The sequence below is a fragment of the Dryas octopetala genome, chromosome 8 (genome assembly GCF_963921425.1).
Source record: "Dryas octopetala chromosome 8, drDryOcto1.1, whole genome shotgun sequence".
Lineage (NCBI taxonomy): Eukaryota > Viridiplantae > Streptophyta > Magnoliopsida > Rosales > Rosaceae > Dryas > Dryas octopetala.
This window is the reverse complement of record NC_141373.1, coordinates 3,765,993-3,785,901: the sequence shown is the minus strand read 5'-3', so window position 1 is coordinate 3,785,901 and position 19,909 is coordinate 3,765,993. Positions and strand designations below refer to the sequence as shown.

The 19,909-nt window shown below is 38.2% G+C and overlaps 4 protein-coding genes across 5 annotated transcripts; 1 reads left to right on the top strand and 3 right to left on the bottom strand.

Annotated features, from left to right (window-relative positions):
* The first annotated feature begins 1,478 nt into the window (after positions 1–1,478).
* CSLC6 (Cellulose-synthase-like C6) lies at positions 1,479–5,653 on the top strand. 2 transcript variants are annotated; one of them, XM_086254129.1, is made up of 5 exons: positions 1,479–2,342; positions 2,783–3,055; positions 3,755–4,045; positions 4,128–4,241; positions 4,516–5,653. In XM_086254129.1, the coding sequence occupies exons 1-5, from the start codon at positions 1,626–1,628 to the stop codon at positions 5,149–5,151; spliced, it is 2,031 nt and encodes a 676-aa protein (XP_086110255.1). In that variant the 5' UTR covers positions 1,479–1,625; the 3' UTR covers positions 5,152–5,653. The 2 variants fall into 2 exon arrangements, with proteins under 2 accessions (XP_086110255.1, XP_086110254.1); XM_086254128.1 differs by having other exon boundaries at positions 2,747–3,055.
* Positions 5,654–6,043: 390 nt separating this feature from the next.
* LOC147276139 (peptidyl-prolyl cis-trans isomerase FKBP62-like) lies at positions 6,044–9,713 on the bottom strand. Its single transcript, XM_086253163.1, has 13 exons — positions 9,371–9,713; positions 9,169–9,255; positions 8,381–8,641; positions 8,213–8,287; positions 8,047–8,127; positions 7,753–7,947; positions 7,567–7,659; positions 7,307–7,482; positions 7,094–7,216; positions 6,874–7,020; positions 6,653–6,780; positions 6,425–6,545; positions 6,044–6,310 (listed from the first exon to the last, which is right to left on the bottom strand). Exons 1-13 carry the CDS (start codon positions 9,555–9,557, stop codon positions 6,260–6,262), a joined length of 1,725 nt encoding a protein of 574 aa, XP_086109289.1. The 5' UTR covers positions 9,558–9,713; the 3' UTR covers positions 6,044–6,259.
* A 514-nt stretch (positions 9,714–10,227) lies between these two features.
* LOC147276138 (peptidyl-prolyl cis-trans isomerase FKBP15-1-like) lies at positions 10,228–13,242 on the bottom strand. The gene is made up of 6 exons (XM_086253875.1): positions 13,133–13,242; positions 12,966–13,015; positions 12,387–12,449; positions 11,460–11,550; positions 10,674–10,778; positions 10,228–10,495 (listed from the first exon to the last, which is right to left on the bottom strand). The coding sequence occupies exons 1-6, from the start codon at positions 13,176–13,178 to the stop codon at positions 10,416–10,418; spliced, it is 435 nt and encodes a 144-aa protein (XP_086110001.1). The 5' UTR covers positions 13,179–13,242; the 3' UTR covers positions 10,228–10,415.
* A 784-nt stretch (positions 13,243–14,026) lies between these two features.
* LOC147276137 (Tetratricopeptide repeat (TPR)-like superfamily protein) lies at positions 14,027–16,158 on the bottom strand. Its single transcript, XM_086254922.1, has one exon. The coding sequence runs from the start codon at positions 16,134–16,136 to the stop codon at positions 14,955–14,957; it is 1,182 nt and encodes a 393-aa protein (XP_086111048.1). The 5' UTR covers positions 16,137–16,158; the 3' UTR covers positions 14,027–14,954.
* Positions 16,159–19,909: the final 3,751 nt, after the last annotated feature.

The following is a 19,909-nucleotide window of genomic DNA, read 5'->3' as shown; positions in this document are numbered from 1 at the left end:
CATACTAAAAAGATTGGCCAAAAAAAAAACGTCATACTAAAAAGGATTGTTCTATAATACAAGGTAAATATTGACACTGAGATTTGGTACTCACTCACACCTTTGCTTACATACACATAACAATTGTTATGAATTTATTGCTCTTTTACTTTCACACACATTTTAAGATACACAAACTCCCAATACACTAAAATGACCATGTTAGTAAATCTAATGTTCTTCTACTGAACAGAAGTGTGAGTCGCTCATATTTTGCAAAACAACCGAGAATGATTGCAGATCCAAAAATGGTGGGTTCTCTATGCTCATCACAATCATTAATCTTAGTTCAGCCACTCAAACATTTTATTAAGGAAACTTGCAACTTTTGCCAAGGAAGACAGATTCAGAGACAAATATTTGAGCTTCCTAGGAGGGAATCCCATGTATAGGACTTAAGATGATCGGAGACTTGTCTTGCATGAGAAGAAACAAAGCTTCTTTGAGGCTTGGCTTTAGCTTAATTATGCTTTTATGGCTATGCAGAGTGAAGCATTTTAATCGTCACCTTTTTGTGATGAATGGAGGGGCTTATGTGTGATGCAACTGTTCAACTTTCATATTCTTTCTACAATTAATCACAACTAAAATGATACAAGGAATGAATCATCTTTCTTTTATGAAAAATGAAATTTTGTTAAACCAATTAATGGTATAATCACAGTACATAATAACTTTATAGGGTTTCTTTCCCACCAAATGGCTTGTGCTTTTCAGTTTTCACAAAAAACAGCCAAATGCAACCATGCAAATTGCTCTTGTTGTGAAAGAGAACCATCACATGCTATTTGGTCAAACAAGTCACACAATTATAACTAGACAAGATACTATCAAATCAGTTGGTCAATAATAATTAATTTATCCTCTGATCCATTGTAAAATGATATCCAAAAGTAAAAGCTCAAATGATTTTGGAAAGTTGGAGAGATATGGCAGACATCTGCCACCTTTCACCCAATAACAAATTAACAATGACCTTTGGAAGAAAAACAAACACAAGCATAGCAACTCATTCCAAGTTATAGAAAACGATGTCTCAAGCAAAAACACATTATGCTGTGAGCCTGTGATGTATTTCTAAATTGAAAATTTTAATTATAGGTTATTAGATTTTTCTCAAAAAGAACAAAAAACGTCACTTATCTCATCAAAATAAATAGTGTTATGGTTGTTTTTTTCAATCCGAGAGATGAGAATTCGAAATTTGACGGTCAATAATTATTTGGTTTAGTTGGTTGAGTTTCTCCTTTTTTGGAAGAAGGTGTTGAGTTAAAATATACGACCAGTTGCTCATAATTTAAGAAAAATAATATGTACACGTGTTGTCCTGTAAGTGGCGAGTGGGAGATAGAATACAAAATAGAATAGAAAATAGAAGAGATGAAAGTTGAAACTTGAAAGTAAGAAAGAAGAAAACGAAACAATAATGTTCAGTCTTTTCCTCACTTACCAAATTTAGCGCAAACAGCTCCTCTTTCAGCGCGCTCTTCTCCTCCACACCAACCCAAAAATCACACACACAACCAAACAGACAGACTCTTTAGATTCACAGAGATCTCAGAACAAGAAGAAGAAGAAGCTCATTCATGTCTAAAGCTCCCAACCACGAGTTCCAAGAATGGTGGAACAAGCAGCGAAAGGCCCACGACGACGACCTCCTCGCCTCCGGCGAATCCAGTCACCACTTGCTGTCCGTCCAGATCAGCAGCCCCACCGGCCCCGATCGGACGGTCGGAAAAGACCGCTCCCGCAGCGCCCGCCAGCTGTCCTGGGTCTGCCTCCTCAAGTTCCAGCAAATCGCCGCCTCCTTCGCCTCCGTCGCCAACTCCTCCGTCAATCTCCTCCGCACCGCCAACCGCCGCATCGCTGTCTCCCCCGCCGACTCGCCCTCCTCCTCGCGCCTCTACCGAGTCTTCAAGGCCTTCCTCATCGTCGTGCTTCTGCTGCTCTGCGTCGAGCTCGTCGCCTACTTCAAGGGATGGCACTTCAGTCCGCCGTCGGTCAGGTCCGCCGAGGTGGTCGAGCTCCTCTACGCCAATTGGCTCCACGTCAGGGTCAATTACTTGGCGCCGCCGCTGCAGAGCTTCGCCAACGTCTGCATCGTGCTGTTTCTGATACAGTCGGTGGATCGCGTGTTTCTGGTGCTCGGGTGCTGCTGGATCAAGTTTCGTAGAGTTAAGCCCAAGGCGGTCATGGAGTACGAAACGACGCCGTCGAATGAAGAGGAGGGGAATGCTGGCAATGTGAATGTGGAGGATTATCCCATGGTGTTGTTGCAGATCCCTATGTGCAATGAGAGGGAGGTAAGATGATGTAGGTTTCTAATCCCTAACCACACCGTTTGTTGTTCATTTTGCTTCAGCCTTGAATTAACAAGCTTCAATTTTTATTGTTTTTGATACACTGCTATACATGACAAGTCTTTTTGCTATGCTTTTCTAGCTACCCTTTGTCTCTTTTTAAGTATTCATGTGGTTTAGTTACAAGTTAGAAACAAGCTTCAAACTTTCATTTTTTTGTTCTGCTTCCTAGCTACCCTTTTGTCTCTTATTGAGTATTGATTTGTTTTAGTTGCAAGTTAGAAACAAGCCTCAATTTGTTTTTGATACAAATGATGGATTACAAGTGTTTCTGTTATGCTTTCTAGCTACCCTTTGTCTTTTACCAAGTATTCATGTGTGCTCTGCTCGCATTGGGGGAGGGACAGGTTTACCATCAATCTATTGCTGCGGTTTGTATTCAGGACTGGCCCAAGGAGAGAATGCTAATACAGGTTTTGGATGATTCTGATGATTTGGATGCTCAACAACTTATCAAGGCAGAAGTACAAAAGTGGCAACAGCGGGGTTTTCCCATACTGTATAGACACCGTCTCATGCGCACAGGGTACAAGGCAGGGAATCTCAAATCTGCTATGAGCTGCGATTATGTCAAAAATTATGAGTTTGTGGCCATCTTTGATGCAGATTTTCAGCCGGGACCCGAATTCTTGAAGAAAACCATTCCTTATTTCAAGGTAACTTTTTGATTCGTATTAAACCACCACACTATTATTATTAAACAGTTGATTTTTTGGATAAATATACACTGCATAGAATAGGACCATTCATGTACGCTCTCAGCTTATGTGCATGATCATGTTCGCAATACTTAAAAGACATATCGTTTGCATATAAATGTATGGTTTTCAGCATACACCAAGTCATGGTTTGCAATGTTCTCTGATAATTATCTAAGTTTTAGCCAGTCCAATAGGCATCTCTTTACCATCTCATTGTCTGGATCAATGACTTGCATTCACATATTTTGCATTTGTTTTACAAGCAACGTTGATCTTGAATATCCTTATAACAGCATAAGTTCCCCATCCTGCTCAAGCTCACATTTTACTTGACATCTTGATGTTTAAAAAATGAAATGAATGAAACAGAGAGAGAATTTGAAACTAACTAACAAGTGTTTATTTATTAAATCAAATTTTACCTAATCCATATTTTATAAGAGAAGATAATTCTGATGCCATATATCATATTTCCGTACACCATAACTGTGAGTTCACATATTAATTTTTGTCCAAGTGATCACTTTTTGTACTTATTTCACCAATGCGGGGATACTAATTACCTCTTGACCAGGCTTTCTATAATGATGTCAATTTCATTACCTAGATCTCTTTTTTCTGGATTGAAAGTTGGTTTTACATTTTTTCTTGAAGGGGAATGATGATCTAGGACTGGTCCAGACAAGGTGGTCTTTTGTAAACAGGGATGAGAACTTGCTTACCAGACTGCAGGACATAAACTTATCGTTCCACTTTGAGGTTGAACAACAGGTCAATGGTGTGTTTATCAACTTCTTTGGTTTTAATGGTACGGCTGGTGTGTGGAGGATTAAGGCCCTTGAGGAATGTGGTGGCTGGTTGGAACGAACTACCGTTGAGGACATGGATGTTGCTGTTCGTGCTCATCTTTGTGGATGGAAGTTCATATATGTGAATGATGTCAAGGTGTGTGTATCTTCCATTGTCAAAGTTTCTTCTTTGCACATTTTGAGACTGGTAAGGTTTGCTGAACTAGCTGCTTTTGCAGTGCCTTTGTGAACTTCCCGAGTCCTACGAGGCATACAAGAAACAGCAACATCGCTGGCATTCTGGTCCAATGCAATTATTCCGCATGTGCTTCTTTGACGTACTTCGTTCAAAGGTATACAAGTTCCTTTCTATTCATTATATTATTAAAATAATATTATTCATTATTTTAATAGGAGAATGTCTAAGTCACTAATAGTCTAAGAAGACTTGATTACCTGTAAAATTAAGGAAAAAAAGTGATTTAAAATGCATTGCCTTTAGGTTATGACAAAGATAGGTCTTGTCATCTAAATCTCAAGTCAGGAAAAATTTAACTATTCCATATAAGGATTTTGACAAAATTAAGTACATACATTTACATAACTTCTATTGTTTTCACATTCCAGGTGAGTTTGACCAAGAAAGCAAATTTGATATTTCTCTTCTTCCTCCTGCGGAAGCTTATACTACCGTTCTATTCATTCACCCTCTTTTGCATCATTCTTCCACTGACCATGTTCCTGCCAGAAGCTCAGCTACCAGCATGGGTTGTTTGTTATGTTCCTGGAGTCATGTCTGTCTTGAATATCCTTCCTGCGCCCCGTTCATTCCCATTTATCGTCCCCTACCTTCTGTTTGAGAATACCATGTCTGTGACCAAATTTAATGCCATGATATCAGGATTGTTTCAGTTTGGAAGCTCTTATGAGTGGATAGTTACAAAGAAATTGGGAAGATCATCGGAGACAGATCTAGTTGCTTATGAAAAGGAGTCTGAGCCCCTGTTGGAAACTACCAATCTTCACAGGTCAGCCTCAGAATCAGGCCTTCAAGGACTGACTAAACTAGAGACCTCAAAGAAAACTGGGAAAACTAGAAGAAATCGTTTATATAGGAAGGAACTTGTAATAGCCTTTGTACTGTTGGCTGCTTCAGCAAGAAGCTTGCTGTCTGCTCAAGGAATTCACTTCTACTTCCTACTATTTCAAGGAATCACCTTTCTAGTTGTTGGTCTCGATTTGATCGGGGAGCAGGTGAGTTAATCTCAGTAATTTTTGTGAGCAATGTAGGGAGCTCTTTCCTGGACTGTACCATGGGGGGCAAATCACTTTGATCAGAGCTTTGAAGTTCAAATCAGTGTTCGGAGGATGGTGCTGTCACTGTTAATACCTGCTATTTGTCGTTGGTTGGTTCCTCCCCAATGGAAGCCATTCGGATTGTGCTTGGTGTAGTCCATAAATATACTTTCTCAGTGAAATACTGTATGTATCATTATTGTTGCCAAGCCACTTTTCTTGAAGTTTGTCTCATTGATTTTTGATAAGGGGAAGGGGACATGTGAAACTAGTTTGTAGGAATGGATCCATTCTGCAGTCCCATCTGTTTGTTTGGTATAATCACCAATGTACACTTGGTTGCTTGTGCCAATAGGCAGGCACTGTTGGATCATCTCATTTGTTATTCTTTATACTTGTTATTTAACAAATTGTGTATGATAAAACATACTTTGATTATTATAAGTTTCGGAATTTATGTTCCCAAACCTTTGGTACCTCCTGTTCTTCTAAGCATGATTGATGATTGGATGTGATGTTATGAAGTTTTATTTCCCTTTAAAAGAGATTTTGTATGTTACTTATTCCACGTCAATGTCATGTACCAAAACTTTTTCTTTTCTCGGTATTTCTATTGTAAAATCTGAACAAATAGCTTCATTTAAGGGATACCATAATGTGGCATAAATGTATAATCTGAACATACAGACTTTCTCATGTTCAGGATAAGATGCATCAGCAAGCACTACAGCGTAATGTTAGTTTAAAATGGTTAAAAAACATGATCTTGTTTTGAATATATAATGCATTCAATTAAGTAGCCGTTGCTTCATACCAAGGACTCTGGAAGATAAGCTTGGTAAGTAAGTGCAACATTAACTAAGGTGGTAAATCCCCTCATACTCTATTGATTAATGTTTTGCTGATAAAATTCCAAGTCAACAATCCTGGAGGAGAAAAAATAAACCCATTACAACTTCTTTGTGCCAAAGACCAAGTAGTCCTACAAAATAAAACATTAAGGCATTTGCTTTTTAATGACACAATTGGAAGTTGAAACTTGAAATCAGATTATGTGATTATGCACGCACTCCACTTATGCCTTGCTGTCTATGCTCATGGGTTCGGCATCTTTAGCCACTGCTTTCTGCAAAACCAAAACCAATCAAGACCAAACAAACACAGAAACCACCAACATTGACCCAAAGACAATTGTTCTAGAATTAATCTGCCATCAGCTCCTGACTAGAAGGATACTTACATTGGAATCGGGAGAGTCCACCTTACTCAATTTAGCAAACATGTTGCCATAAAACTTGGCCTCTTTTTTATTGTACTCTTTCATCTTCTCCTTCAAAGTCTTGTACTCCAGCTTCACATCCCTGTTTCAACGTAGGAACCAGGAATAAACGTTTTTTACTTCATGAAACTAATTTCTGTAAGGGCAGGAATGATAATCCAGACAAATTAGTCACGAAGGAGCAAAAACCTGTTGTTAGGGTCTATTTCAAGAGCTTTCTTGATGTCAATCTCAGCCAAATCCAAATCTTCCAGCTGAATATATGCCTGAGCTCTTCTGTAGAGAGCCTTCACGTTTCTACCCTCAATCTCCAACACCTGTGTACAAACAGCCCATTCCCATTGGTAAAGATAAAAAGTCAACCACAAAACAGGAACCTTACAAGTGTTTCATAAGTCAAAATTGCAGACCTTGGAACACAATTTCTCTGCCTGTTTATACTCTTTCAGCTTCAACTTGCAAGCTGCGTCGTTAAGATTGCAAGCAACCTTCAACACCTTTGCCTGTTTTTTCTCCTCTTCAGCAAAGGCAGAATCATAATCAATGTACTTCACAGCCTGCATGAAAGAAGGTTCAGTGAGATAAGAGCAGAGGTCAAATCATCAGGTTCATGACTATGCATGTTGCTACCTTCTCATATCTCTTGGAAGCTCTTGCATATTTACCCGTCTTAAACAAAGCATTCCCTTCTTCCTTCTTCTTACCAGCAGCTTCAATTTTCTCCGGAGTAGTCATGTCCCATGATTCTTTATCCTGAGGAGGGAAAAAATGCAGAGAATCAATACGTCTGAAACCAATGGATACATCGAGCTTAACATCATCTGAGCTGCATTATCTACTCACCTTGACAAAAGATACAAGCTCCACCTCATAGTAGACTGTTGAATTTGGAGGTACGACTGCCAACTCTTGCTGGGACCCCGATGAGCCAAATGCATACTCTGGTGCAATAGTCAGGAGTGCTACCTCACCCTTCTTCATCGTCATTACAGCTCTATCAAGCCCATCAATGACTTGCTCTGTCCAATAAAATCAATTCTCAGCATGACTGAATACCAGAAAACCTAAACAAAGGAAAAAGAAGCACTACACAGCAATATTACCCTCATCTGTCTTAAACTCAAACAGCTCTTCTCCTTCAGCATGACCTTTCTTCAAAAATTCCTTGCCATCTTGTAGCTTCCCAATCAATTTCACTGCCACGCACAAAATCAAAATACAATTGAAAATCTTTTAAATATGGTATAGTTTGTAGAATAGGCATCCCAAATTCATGAACAAACACCTACATTGAACAACAGCCCCATCATTTGGACGCTCATATCCCTCCCCTTCTTTCAGGATCTTCTTAATAACCTTCTTGTCCTCTGTCACTTCTGAGACAGTTCTCCATGACACCAACTCTAAAGTTATATGGAGAGTTGCATTTGGAGGAACTGCACCTTCATCACCAGATGCAGGCTTACCCTTCTCTCCAAATCCATCTGGAACCAACAAGCAGATAAAAATTAGAAGAGAATTGTATGATAATTGTTACTTCCAATCTTCTAATAAAGTCAGGCTCGTGGCTCAAGGCAACGTACATTGTGGTTTCACTGTTAATAATACCTTCTCCCCCTTCTTCATTGTTTTAACAGCCTTTGCCAATGCAGGACAGAAATAACCTGTTTACAGTATTTACAAGATTATGGGTCCATTAAAAGCCAGATACTTTGAAAACTTGAATTCATATATGACGAAAAATGATACCCTCTTTGACAGTAAATTCCACTTTGTCAGATTTTGCAAAGACTGTTTTATCTTCAAGCTGAGCCTCAAAGTTAACTGCATAAAGAACACGTAGGGAATGCAGTTAATAGACAAAGCTCATTAGATAGTCCACAAGTCAACAAAAACAAGCATTAAAGATGAATTTACCTATAACTTCATCGAGGTCTTTCGGGTTCTCCCATTTTTCACCCTCTTTCAATATTTTCTTAATTATTCCACCGTCCTTGGATATGTCATTGATGCTTGTCCATGACAGCAATTCAACATCGAACTGCAATGTGGCATTGGGAGGGATAGTTGGGGGTGATCCAGACTCGCCATAAGCCAGCTCAGGAGGAATGGTGAAAAGGGCATCCTCACCTTTCTTCATCGTTTTGATACCCTCATCCCATCCTTTGATCACTTGTCCTGCACCAAAACATCAAAAACTTCACCTGGTGAGAGGTAGCTCACCCTGGAAAGAGATCTAACCCTCAATTTTTCCCTGCTCAGTAGCGTGGGTTTATATCATAATAGTTTTAGGTATATGACCAATACACATTATCAATCTTTTTCTAAAATTTGGACAGTGGTTATGCATTGATCGATCAAGTTTCCTACTTAAACTGTTGCAATCTATTATGACAATAACTAAGTACAAAATCTGAACATGTTCTCAATGCCCATTTAAGCTTGCTTATCGATAACATTCCATTAATCCCATTAATAAAACATAATTCTTAAGTTAAAGAGCCACAGTCAGCATGAACAAAACCATTCCAAAGTTACCACACACGAGTGGATGAAAAAGCACTCGTGGTCTGTAAACTACATTAAAGTATGCAAAAACTAAGCTAACAACTAAGCTCAAATGCTCAATTCCCATCTAAATCAGCTCACAATAAAAGTCTAGGAAACTCATCAGAACGGAATTGAAAATACCAAAAAGCCCTCACCTTGTCCGAGAGTGAACTTGAACGGTATCTCCCTATCACGGCTCGAATCAAACTGAGTCCCGTCCAGCAATGTTCCCGTGTAATGAACTGAACAACCCACAACCCACAACCCACAACCCCAATCAATCAATCAGTCAGTTCCAATTCCAAACACGACAAAAACAAACAAAAAAAAAAAAAATGATTGAACAGTGAAGCGCACCTTCAACCTCATCGCCAGTCTTGGGGTTGTCCCAGCCTTCACCTTCCTTGAGGAGCTTCTTCTTCAAGCCCTGCTTGCCGATCTCCTTCTCCTCACCGACCTTGAGAATGGGGCCATCCTCGTCTGGAAGATCGAAGTCCCCGTTCATCCCTTCGGGCATTGTTGGCATGTCGAAGTCCTCGTCCATTTTTTTGAGAGAGAGAGAGAGAGAGAGAGTTGACGACGATTCTAGAGAGTCTCTCTGAGATTGAGAAGCAAATAGGGAACTGTGTCTGACTGACTCTGTGTGTGTGAAAGATGAGATAGAAAGAGAAGGCTTTTTATGCGTGCGTCGAGTTCTAGAGACTTCTACAAGGGTTTTGGGTGCAGAAAAGGGAGCGTCATCAAGTGTGTGTGAGATCAGTGATGGGATGAAGGGTCGGGAGGATTCTAATCCAACGGCTGAAATTGCATGCCAAAAGGCTTAGAACTACATGTCGTTTTGTTTGTCACGGTCGCGTTAACTTTTTTAGTTCTTTTATGCTGAGTGACTGAGTGAGTCATGCAAAGTCGCAGTGAATCAGCATTCCTTTACCAGAAGGTAAAAGCGGTTGAAAACAGTAAAAGTAAGTACTTCCGCTATTCACGCTATCCTATTGCGTTTGCTTTACTTGGAAGGAAGCCTTCCAAAAAGGGCAAAAGGCTTTCGGTGTAAATCTGTACAATTGTTTCTGTTTGCACTTGGCACCAGGTGGTGGACAATTTTGTCATTTTCTTTTTTCTTTTTCGAGTCTTGGATAATAGTTTAATTTTTTTAATCACATAATTTGATTATGTCATATTATCATTCTATGAATCTGAATCTTATACTCAAATAATAGTAGTGAAGCCCATATCATAGACCATTATCATAAACTTCAAAATTACAATAAAAATGCAGTGTAGTCTGATAATGACTATAAAGCAAAATAACGTTTTTGGCCGACCAAGTCCCTGGGTACAAGAAATTTCTTCAAGTGAAAAATGAAAAGCGAAGAAGAAGGCCAAGACAGGAACCATTCCGCATCTACAGTTCGCCATCTTTTGATTTTGGTGTTCTCCCCAAAATTTCAACCAGCTCGGTGTCGAAGATCAACGTTGCACCACCTGCATTGTTCAAATAACCACAAACTCACTCATCTAAACTGTTTATGAATATTATAGCATTATTGTCTGGAAAGAGAATTATGAGGATCTTGCCATCCTCAGTTTTCTTATGCTTAACACACTTATTCTTTGCATTAACTAAAGGTGTGACACAAGAGAATTGGAAGTAATTGATCACCTGGGATGGTTGGTGGAGATCCCTGCTCCCCATAGCCAAGCTTTGCAGGTATTTTCAACTTCCGCTTCTCACCTACGCACATTCCCAAAATTCCTTGGTCCCATCCTGCAAAGGAGAAGTTATTTCATGAGCTGAAATTCAATTGCCAAGGTCATATAGCAATACAATTCCATGACAAAATATAAGCCCAACCTCTAAATATCTTAACTATTATTAAGAGTACAGAGAACTTGCACCATGTAAGCCATATGTATGATTCAAGTAAAATGCTATCATGGGATCACATGAAGCATACCCATCACACTTGATGCTTGGCGTAATTGCATGACAATTGACTCAATAGATAAATGCACAAGCTCTTCATCACAAAATGAATACTCAGTCTCAGAACACGCACTAATGCACACGCACACACACTGTCCCTGAAATCTTTATATCACTTATAGATCCAATTCTGCTACTAAAATGATCCAAGCAGATCTTTGTACAACAAATTTAACATTGTCAACATGCTTAAAATCAAGACACAGTGAAGACAATTTAGAAAGCATTCTTAGAAACCCAGCATTAGTTACAAATTGAAAGAAACACAAGCTATAAGACAAAAGTACAATGAGATAGGCTTATATCTATAAACAGTCTAATGCACCCTATATAAGCCACTGCCAAGAGTATGGATTTGACTTTAAACTATTCTGCATTCCAATCATTTTTTATTTGTAACAAGTATAAGAAAATTAGGTAAGAATTTGGAAAAAAATTAAATGTCATTAGCACACCATACACCTTTTATAACTTGACCAGTCCCAAGCTCAAAAAATATTGGATCTCCCCTTTCAAAACTAGAATCAAAAACAGTTCCATCTGTGAGTTTTCCCTGCAAAAGTGAAAGACAAGTTTTTAGTCAATCAGTCTTCTTTATTGGCTGAGAGATCAGCTCATCAATCTAATATATAGTAAGACAACTAGACTAGTGTAAGCATAATTTAGATATCGAATGCTTAAAACTGCTTCCAATTTAAAAAGCTCTGGTAAGCAGAAAACTGAGAGTTTAATGTCAAAGTGCACTATGGTCACATCAAATCTGCCATAACATGGGAGGCATACTGAACATTCTCAAGAGGTATACAAGAAGCTTTATTGATATCAGATGGTTACTAGTTTCTCTCAAATGTCTACCTTAAGTGAAGGTGATTTTTTGGGCTTCATAAGCTCAACAGGGGAATGCTGTTAGGTTTCACTTTAGCTGAGTATGAGCCCCCCCTTGTAACCAAAACATATAAAAAGACATACAATGCCAGGAGTAATAAATAGGCAGCATAGTTTACAAAAATATAAAGTTCCAAGAAATCGTAAAAATATTTGAATTATAAGGGTGATTAAGCAATGCTTCCAATTTCTTCAAAGCTGGAACTCACTAAGATCAAATTGTATCCATGTTCAACACACCACAAGCAAGAAACTCTTGGTGTGTTTTCATAATACTTTAGGTTTTTCAGACTAAAACCAATACAGAACCATAAAATAACGTGGTGTTTGACAAGCATATGAACTTCAAGGCTTGAAATGGTGATCAACTTTTATTTTATGATACGATTATCTGAATCCGAGTACAAGAAATTGCACTAATTTAAAGGCAACATATCTATCACCCTTACTACATGACATCCATCATAGAAACAAAAGTCCAACTGTACCAGAAATTCTGCTTACCCGGTAGTGAACCTTGACTTTATCACCTTTACGAGCCTGCATCTCACAAGATTCTGGCTTATACTGCAAAATAAAGGTAAGTTTCCAAAATTAAATGACGAGTAGAGAGGGAATGAAGAAGAGTTCCACATGACCACTAAGACATGGCATCACCAAACCCACCAACTCTAGTGTCCAAGGCTCCAGACACACACAAAGAACCACAAAATGGTCTACAGCAGACCTACAAGAGTCAGGCAAATTACAGGTACTTTACAGAAATGATAGGACACACCAAGCGCTCCAAAATGATCCAAAAAGAAAGCTAATCAATGAAAATAACTGAAGCGATAAATACCCAGAAGTCCTAAACAAATTATAATTTTCAAAAACATCAAAAACTGAAATGACCCAGTAAGTAAGAAACTTAACACTCAACCAAGCAGTTGCTCCACACAAGCAAACATGTCGAAATCAACAAACAGCTATTTCTATATAAATCTCCCAGGGGTTTGTTCATAATTTACCATTAATACAGCGTTCTGGATTACAACTTGGACTAAAAAGATGTAAATGAGAAAAAAGAAAAGGGTGATTTACCTTCACACCAATCTGTAACTCTTTGACATCGGCCGACTTTTCAGCAAAACCTGGATATAAATTTAATATAAATAAATAAAACAAGAAGCCACTAATGTAAAATTGAAATTTTAGAATAGACATGGGATCAGGAGTTAATATGTTAGTGTAAATGATGAGAGATCTACCTAAGGTTGAGAGAAGCAGGAAGGAGAGAATAGCAGCGGAACTCATTTTTGCGAGCGTCTGAGTGTGCGTCGACGAGTGTTGCTGGTGGGCTTATATGCCTCTCAAATCCTCATTCCATTGGTCATCAACACGTCGATATCATTCTTTAGACCTACGTGGCTCTCATTTTCATCTATGTTATGCTAATTAGTAATTGCTAAATGCTAAAAGACCCATTATACGTAGTTATATCTTTTTTACAATCATATTATTTACTAATTTTTCTGAAGTATTAAATCAATAATTATTATTTATTATGATTAATTTTTTCTTTGTGTATGTTAAGTTTAATTATTTGTGTAAGAAGTAAATTTAATTTTCTTACCTTTATTACAAAGTCACAAACACATATATTTGATAGGGTGAACAGAAAAAAGTCAAAAACCCATTTCATAAAAGTTTCTTGCAATGTTTATAATGTGAACTCATCATATGTACAATATACTTGATATACATGTAATATTTGATGATTCTTTTGTGCTTTAATATTTCATACACGATCTCCTAAAAGTCACAAACGCGTCTCATTTCATTGTTTAGAAACTTCACAGTCGTCCTCACTCTTTATATATGAATATTGCAGTGGCCTCCCAAGCTTCCGAAGATCAAGCCAATTTGCCTAAGATAATTGGACGAACCACTCCTTAAGTCCTTATTCTAGGCAAAACTAACCCCCTTGTTGTCTTCGAAATACTATTAACAATAACAAAGGGGAAAAACAAAATCTTGCAATTCTATTTGCCATTACTTGTCTAAAACGTCAGATTACCTTTACACTATTTCGAAAAGGCAGTTGAAAATTTTCACTTCAACCATGTTCTACAGTCAGCATAATTCATAACAACTAACAAGGCACAACTGTTGCTATAGTAAATATTTGCTGAAAATATGAGTGATACAGTTCCACTTTGATTGAGAAGTTGCATGTTGACATCCACTACATCTGTACATCATTACTTTTGTAGCTCATTCATTCAGACAGGAAGAGGAAAATAAACTTACAAACATCCTCTTCAGGGAACAAAAATTTGATCAACAGTATTCAAGCCATGTAAGGTACATGCAGCAACCAACTTCTTATACAATCTCCAAATTTCAGTAGCATGACCAAATTAAATTCGTAAGTATGTCCAAGAATGCCAAATTGAATAAATGGCATTCTGTTGGTTTGATATCCAACTATCAACCTGTTGACATGACAAGATAAAAATAAGAATGGATGGCTCTGTTAGGCCACCTTCATCTCATAAAGACTTCACTTAGCTCCAACTCCCATCCAACAACAGTGTAAACAGAGCAAGTCAATAATCTTGAAATTTTGAAATCTTCTCTGCAAAGATTGACATGTTTACCATACACCACCAGCAAGAACGGAAACTCTGTTATTCTCTAAATGTAGCCCAAATTGGAATTCAAGTCTTCTTCTGATACTATTATTTTGGATGTAGTTATTTGTTAATGTTCTTGAAGCATACCCTGATTCTGGTGCCTCGTTGAAAGGCAGAGATTATTAAATTAACATCCATAGCAGCCTGAGCAATCCGGACTCTTCTTAATTATTGATCAAAGAGAAATCCCTGACTCAAAGCAGAACATACATGCTAATACATCTTGAGAACAATTGTGGCATGGTCTCATAACTACATAAAACCATCATTAACCATATCACCAAAACTAAGCATCTCATATGATAAGATAGATATTTCACTTCAGATATCATATATGAATCCAAAAGGATAAGGCATATAAGTCTTGAGATGAACTCAGATGACACGTATTGAATTACTCCCTATTTACAAAATGCAATGCATTTAACAAATTCTTGTACGTCTTTTCACCCATCGAACAATCCTTCCTCCGGAAATCCTCCAGTAGATCAAATGCCTCAACACCCTTCCCATCCCGACACAATCCTTCCAATAACGTTTTGTACGTTAACAAATCAGGAGACATAGCATTACTCAACATATCAAGCACAACCTCTCTCGCATCATCATATCTCCGTTCCATAGCGAGACTGCAAATCACAATCATATAAGTACTACTGCTAGGCAGCAAACCTTTGCCCTTCATTTCCTTGTAAAACCCTAAACCCTGACCTACACTCCCCTTCTCACACAGCCCTTTGGCAATATAACCATAAGTATATGCATTTGGCTCACATCCGTACAACCCCATTTCGCGATAAACCTGAATTGCTTCATCAACTTGCAGACACTTTGCATAAGCCTTTATGATCATATTCAACACAAGCGTATCTGGCATCACACCGGACGCCTTCATTTGCTTTTCTAAGGACCGCACAGCACGCAAATAAACATAACACACATGCATAGTGGTAAACCTCCTAAGCAATGAGTTCAACAGCAATGTATATGTTTCGAGATTGGGTTTGCAATTCTCAGAATTCAACATTTTCTTATAAACATCAAAAGCACGATTGAAAAGCAGCTTTCGGCCGCAGCAGAATCGGATCATGGAATTGTAAAGCGGGACGCTAATTTCACAAGCTCCGGCAATTACCTCTTCGACTAGGGTTTCGGCGTGGCGGTACCGCTTGCCGTTGATTAGAATTTTGATCATGGTGAGGTAGGTGGCCTGGTTGTGCTTGTAGTTGCGCTGCTGGGCCGTCCACCTGAAAATGTCGAGGGCAAGATCCGGGTCGGATTGGGACTTCAGGGCCTCGTCGACGTCGGGTGGGCCGAACCCGGGTTTGAGCTTCTGTACCCATGTCTCGAATTGCTTTTCGAGTGGGGTTCGGGTTCGGAACGAGTTCGGTGGGTTTGGGACTTCGGGGTTTTGGGTGGGTGAAGAGGATGTGAAGCGGTGATAGAGTGACGGGTGGGTGAACGGGAATGAGGGGTTAGGGTGTACGTGGCGGGAGTAGAGAGGTGGGCGTGGATGAGAGAGGATAATGGGGTTTCTGAGAGTGGCGGTGAGAAGGCGACGCAAGGTCACCGGCATTGTTATAGAGGGAGTTAGAGTGTGTCTGTAATGGCGGGGAAGGGTTTAGTGAGGTGGGAAACGTGACAAGCTACTGGGTTACAAAGGGTAGTTTTGGGCCGGGTGTTGTTGAGACTAAGAGTACACATTGGGCTGCAGCCCAGTCAAGTTGAACTGGGCCGGATGTCACCTTCAGGTTTCTGGACTCAACTGACGTCTAAAGTATTCGAGTAACACATGTACCATATTTATTAATCACGTTGTTGATGATTCTTGATTCCCAAAAATTTGGCAACAACAAAGATTCACCGTAAAATCATAATCACGAACGTGGTTTACCAGGTTATATTGATTGGGTTACGTCCATTGAGGGTAAAATAATAATTTCACTACTATAGTCGAAAACATCTTTATTTTTTTCTCTTATGGTGCGTTTGGATGAAGTAGTTTGAAACTATTAAGGAATTCACAAATGACGGAATTAAAAATGACGTGATTTAAAATTCTAGAATTTGTAAATTCTCTTGTTTGGATAAATGTAATCATAATAGAATTTAAATACGAAATTTATAGTAGTTTTATAAAAGAGTGATGGTGATGGTGGCAACAATAAAAATGATGCTTGTGATGAGTTGACGATGGTAGTAGGGGTGATGGCCCACGAGCGGTGGGAGAAATGGTGGTGGCAAAAATTGGGGTATTAGAGGTGGTGGCAATTGCGACATTGGCGGTGGTGGTGGCGACGGCGGCAGCGGCGGCGGCGATGGTGGTGGTGATGGCACTGGTGATGGAGGCGACAGCGACGATGTCAATGTCGATGGTGGTGGTGGTGGTGGTGGCGGTGTCAGTGGCGGCGACGGTGGCGGCAGTAGTGGCGGCTGTGGTGGTGGCAGCGGAGGTGGTGTCGGTGGTGGTGGCAGTGGGCGGTGGTAGTGGTGGTGGCGGTGGTGGTGGTGGCAGCGGAGGTGGTGTCGATGGTTGTGGTGGTGATGGCGGTGGCGGTGGCGGTGGTGGTGGCGATGGCAGTGGCGGTGGCAGTGGTGGTGGTGGTAACGGCGGCATGGTGGTAGTGGTGTGGTATTGTAATTAATTGGCAAGGTGATGCCACGACTTTTTTTTATTTTATAAAAATTAGAATTTTGAAAATGACACCAATTTAGGTGGAATTTAAACTTGGAATTTACAACCTTCAAATCCCAAGTTTTTTTCCACATAGAATTTACATAGAATTTACAAAATTCTATAATTATAGACCCAAACAAGGAAATTAGAGCATGTAATTTCTTAAATGCTGAGTTTTGTTTAAATTCCAAGTTTTTTTTCTCCATCCAAACACACCATTAATTCACTTTATCTTCTCATAAATTGGTAATGATGCAACTAGATTTCAAGTTCGCTGAGAGAGTGTGAGAGAGTGAGAGACAAAGAGAGAGAATAAGAAGAGAGCGATGAGAGAGAAAGAAAGAAAGATATAGGTAATTATTTAAAATTGCTCGTCATTAATTTTTAAGTTGATTATTTATGAAGTAAGAGTAATTCGAAAATTAAGAGTAGAGGTAATTAATCAAAAACTTTTAGAGTATAATAAGTTTATATGATTTGGATAAATGTATTGTGCGGTTACTCAAAACTTACTTAGTAGTTATTGAAATTTAACTAAATAAACCTTAAATTTTCATTTTGATACAATTTAATACATTACTTAAGAATATATGTCTATTTAGGTATGCACTTGGTCTCTTCTTCTTGTGTTCGATATATCAGGTTCTCGCATTAAAAAAAGGTAATCATTGATCTCCATTATCAATTAGGTTATGTTGTCTACTTGTCTTACATGCATAACAATTATTAGCATATAATTTCTTATTTTTTGTTGGCAATCTTACATATAATTTTGTTGTCCTCAATGAATTTGAAGGTTGGTCAGTTGTGCCTTCCTTATTTGTATTTAAAGTTAGCAGCGACTATAGCAGATGATAACTTTTGATTTCGATTTGAAAGTAACAAAAGATTTTGAAGGCGAGTAGACAAAGCTATATAGTTTTCTCCAACATCTCAATAAAATTCTCCACATATTATCCTACTTTGAACAACTATTATATATGGATCAAAACATAAATATTTATTTTTGAAATAACTTCGATAGGTGGAAAAACTATGATAATGTCATTAGAAAATAAATACAATACTCGATGAAAATATGATAAGTCACGAGATATGTATTCCGGTATTCCCACTGATTACTCGAAATATTCATGATAATTGGTAATCATGTTATATGGCCAAGGGTTATTGTCTCTTCCACCTCTCAATACCTTTTACATGAAGTAAATTAAAGAAAAATATTATAATGAAATGTTTTCAAAAAAAAAAAAAAAGTAACTTTATCCCAGCAGCACAATGGGCACCCCAGCCTCCGAACCCGAGTCCACTAAAAAAGGAGAAATTTGAAGATCAAGTAGCCAACATTTGCAGGTTGCATGATTTGGGTGTGATAATAAACCTCTTACATATTATACAAGATTGTAGATAATGGATTGGGTCGGCGAAAAAGACACCCACCAGCCCAATAGCTTAGTTATATATTGTTTACTCTTGGACCTACGTCTAGCATGCGGAGTTGCAATTAGGCGTGGTTTAAGTATATATTGGCCCAGCCCAATTTAGAGATACACAGTTCCAGCTCAAAACTTACGACCCAGGTCGAAACAATGCTTGAAGCGCGGTAATTTTTTCTTGTAGTCTTGTACAAGGAATAAAATTTCGGGTTTCGAGGAAATTTCGATGGAAATTTCGAAGATTTTTAAATTTCGACAAAAATTCGACGGAAACGATGGAAATTATTATCAAAATACGGAAATTTTGAATGAAACTTCACAATATGTTTATTTAACATATTATCTACTATATTGATAAAAAACATTGAAAAAAATCAAATTATATGGTAGGTTTCATGTGATATGTGATGAATATAATGCGCGCTGGAGGCAAATACTATGAAATAAAATTAGTATAATGAATAAATAAAATTGATATATTATTTATACTCTATAATATATACACTAAATTCTATATACTTTATAATCTATACTCTATATTATTTAAGATATCGTATAGAATATTAGGGTTTAGGTCATTTAGGATATTTTTAATTATTTTTTATATAAAAAGGTATTAGAGTTTATTGGTTTAGGGTTTAAAAACAATTAAACGAAACTCCAACACGGCCAAACGAAATCTCAAATCATTTTTTTTTTCAATTGCCCAAAAACCTCAAACTAGGATATGGTATATGATATTAGGGTTTAGGTTCTTTAGAGTATTTTAAATTATTTTTTATATTGAAATATATTAGAGTTTACAAATTTAGGGTTTAAAAACAACTACATAAAACTCTAAAAAAGCCAAATAAAAACCCAAACTATTTTATTTTCTTTACAATGGACCAAAGACCCCAAACTCCAATCTACCCTAAACGGCTAAACCTTTTAATTTTTTTTTCTCTTTTTTTCTTTTCTTTTTTTCTTTTCTTTTTTTCTTTTTTTCCTTTCTTTTTTTCTTTTCTTTTTTTCTTTTCTTTTTTTCTTTTTTTCCTTTCTTTTTTTCTTTTTTTCCTTTCTTTTTTTTTTCTCCCTTTTCTTTCTTTCCCCAATTCCCCCCGAGTCTCCACTGTTTTTCTTCTTCTCTCTCTCTCTCTCTCTCTCTCTCTCTCTCTCTCTCTCCACCCCTGCTGCGCCGTTGCCTCGCCCCCCTGCCGCGCCGCTGCCGCGCCCCCCCTGCCGCGCCGCCTGCCA

Bases quoted from the DNA above. Each gene is read 5' to 3' on its own strand.
- CSLC6 (XM_086254128.1), top strand. From the start codon at position 1,626: ATGTCTAAAGCTCCCAACCACGAGTTCCAAGAATGGTGGAACAAGCAG. The intron at 2,343-2,746 runs GTAAGATGATGT...GGGGAGGGACAG, and splicing joins CTATGTGCAATGAGAGGGAG to GTTTACCATCAATCTATTGC. The intron at 4,046-4,127 runs GTGTGTGTATCT...CTGCTTTTGCAG, and splicing joins TATATGTGAATGATGTCAAG to TGCCTTTGTGAACTTCCCGA.
- LOC147276139 (XM_086253163.1), bottom strand. From the start codon at position 9,557: ATGGACGAGGACTTCGACATGCCAACAATGCCCGAAGGGATGAACGGG. The intron at 7,021-7,093 runs GTAGCAACATGC...TCTTTCATGCAG, and splicing joins CTTCCAAGAGATATGAGAAG to GCTGTGAAGTACATTGATTA. The intron at 6,781-6,873 runs GTCTGCAATTTT...GTTTGTACACAG, and splicing joins CAGAGAAATTGTGTTCCAAG to GTGTTGGAGATTGAGGGTAG.
- LOC147276138 (XM_086253875.1), bottom strand. From the start codon at position 13,178: ATGAGTTCCGCTGCTATTCTCTCCTTCCTGCTTCTCTCAACCTTAG. The intron at 13,016-13,132 runs GTAGATCTCTCA...ATTTATATCCAG, and splicing joins CCTGCTTCTCTCAACCTTAG to GTTTTGCTGAAAAGTCGGCC. The intron at 12,450-12,965 runs GTAAATCACCCT...TTTATTTTGCAG, and splicing joins AGTTACAGATTGGTGTGAAG to TATAAGCCAGAATCTTGTGA.
- LOC147276137 (XM_086254922.1), bottom strand. From the start codon at position 16,136: ATGCCGGTGACCTTGCGTCGCCTTCTCACCGCCACTCTCAGAAACCCC.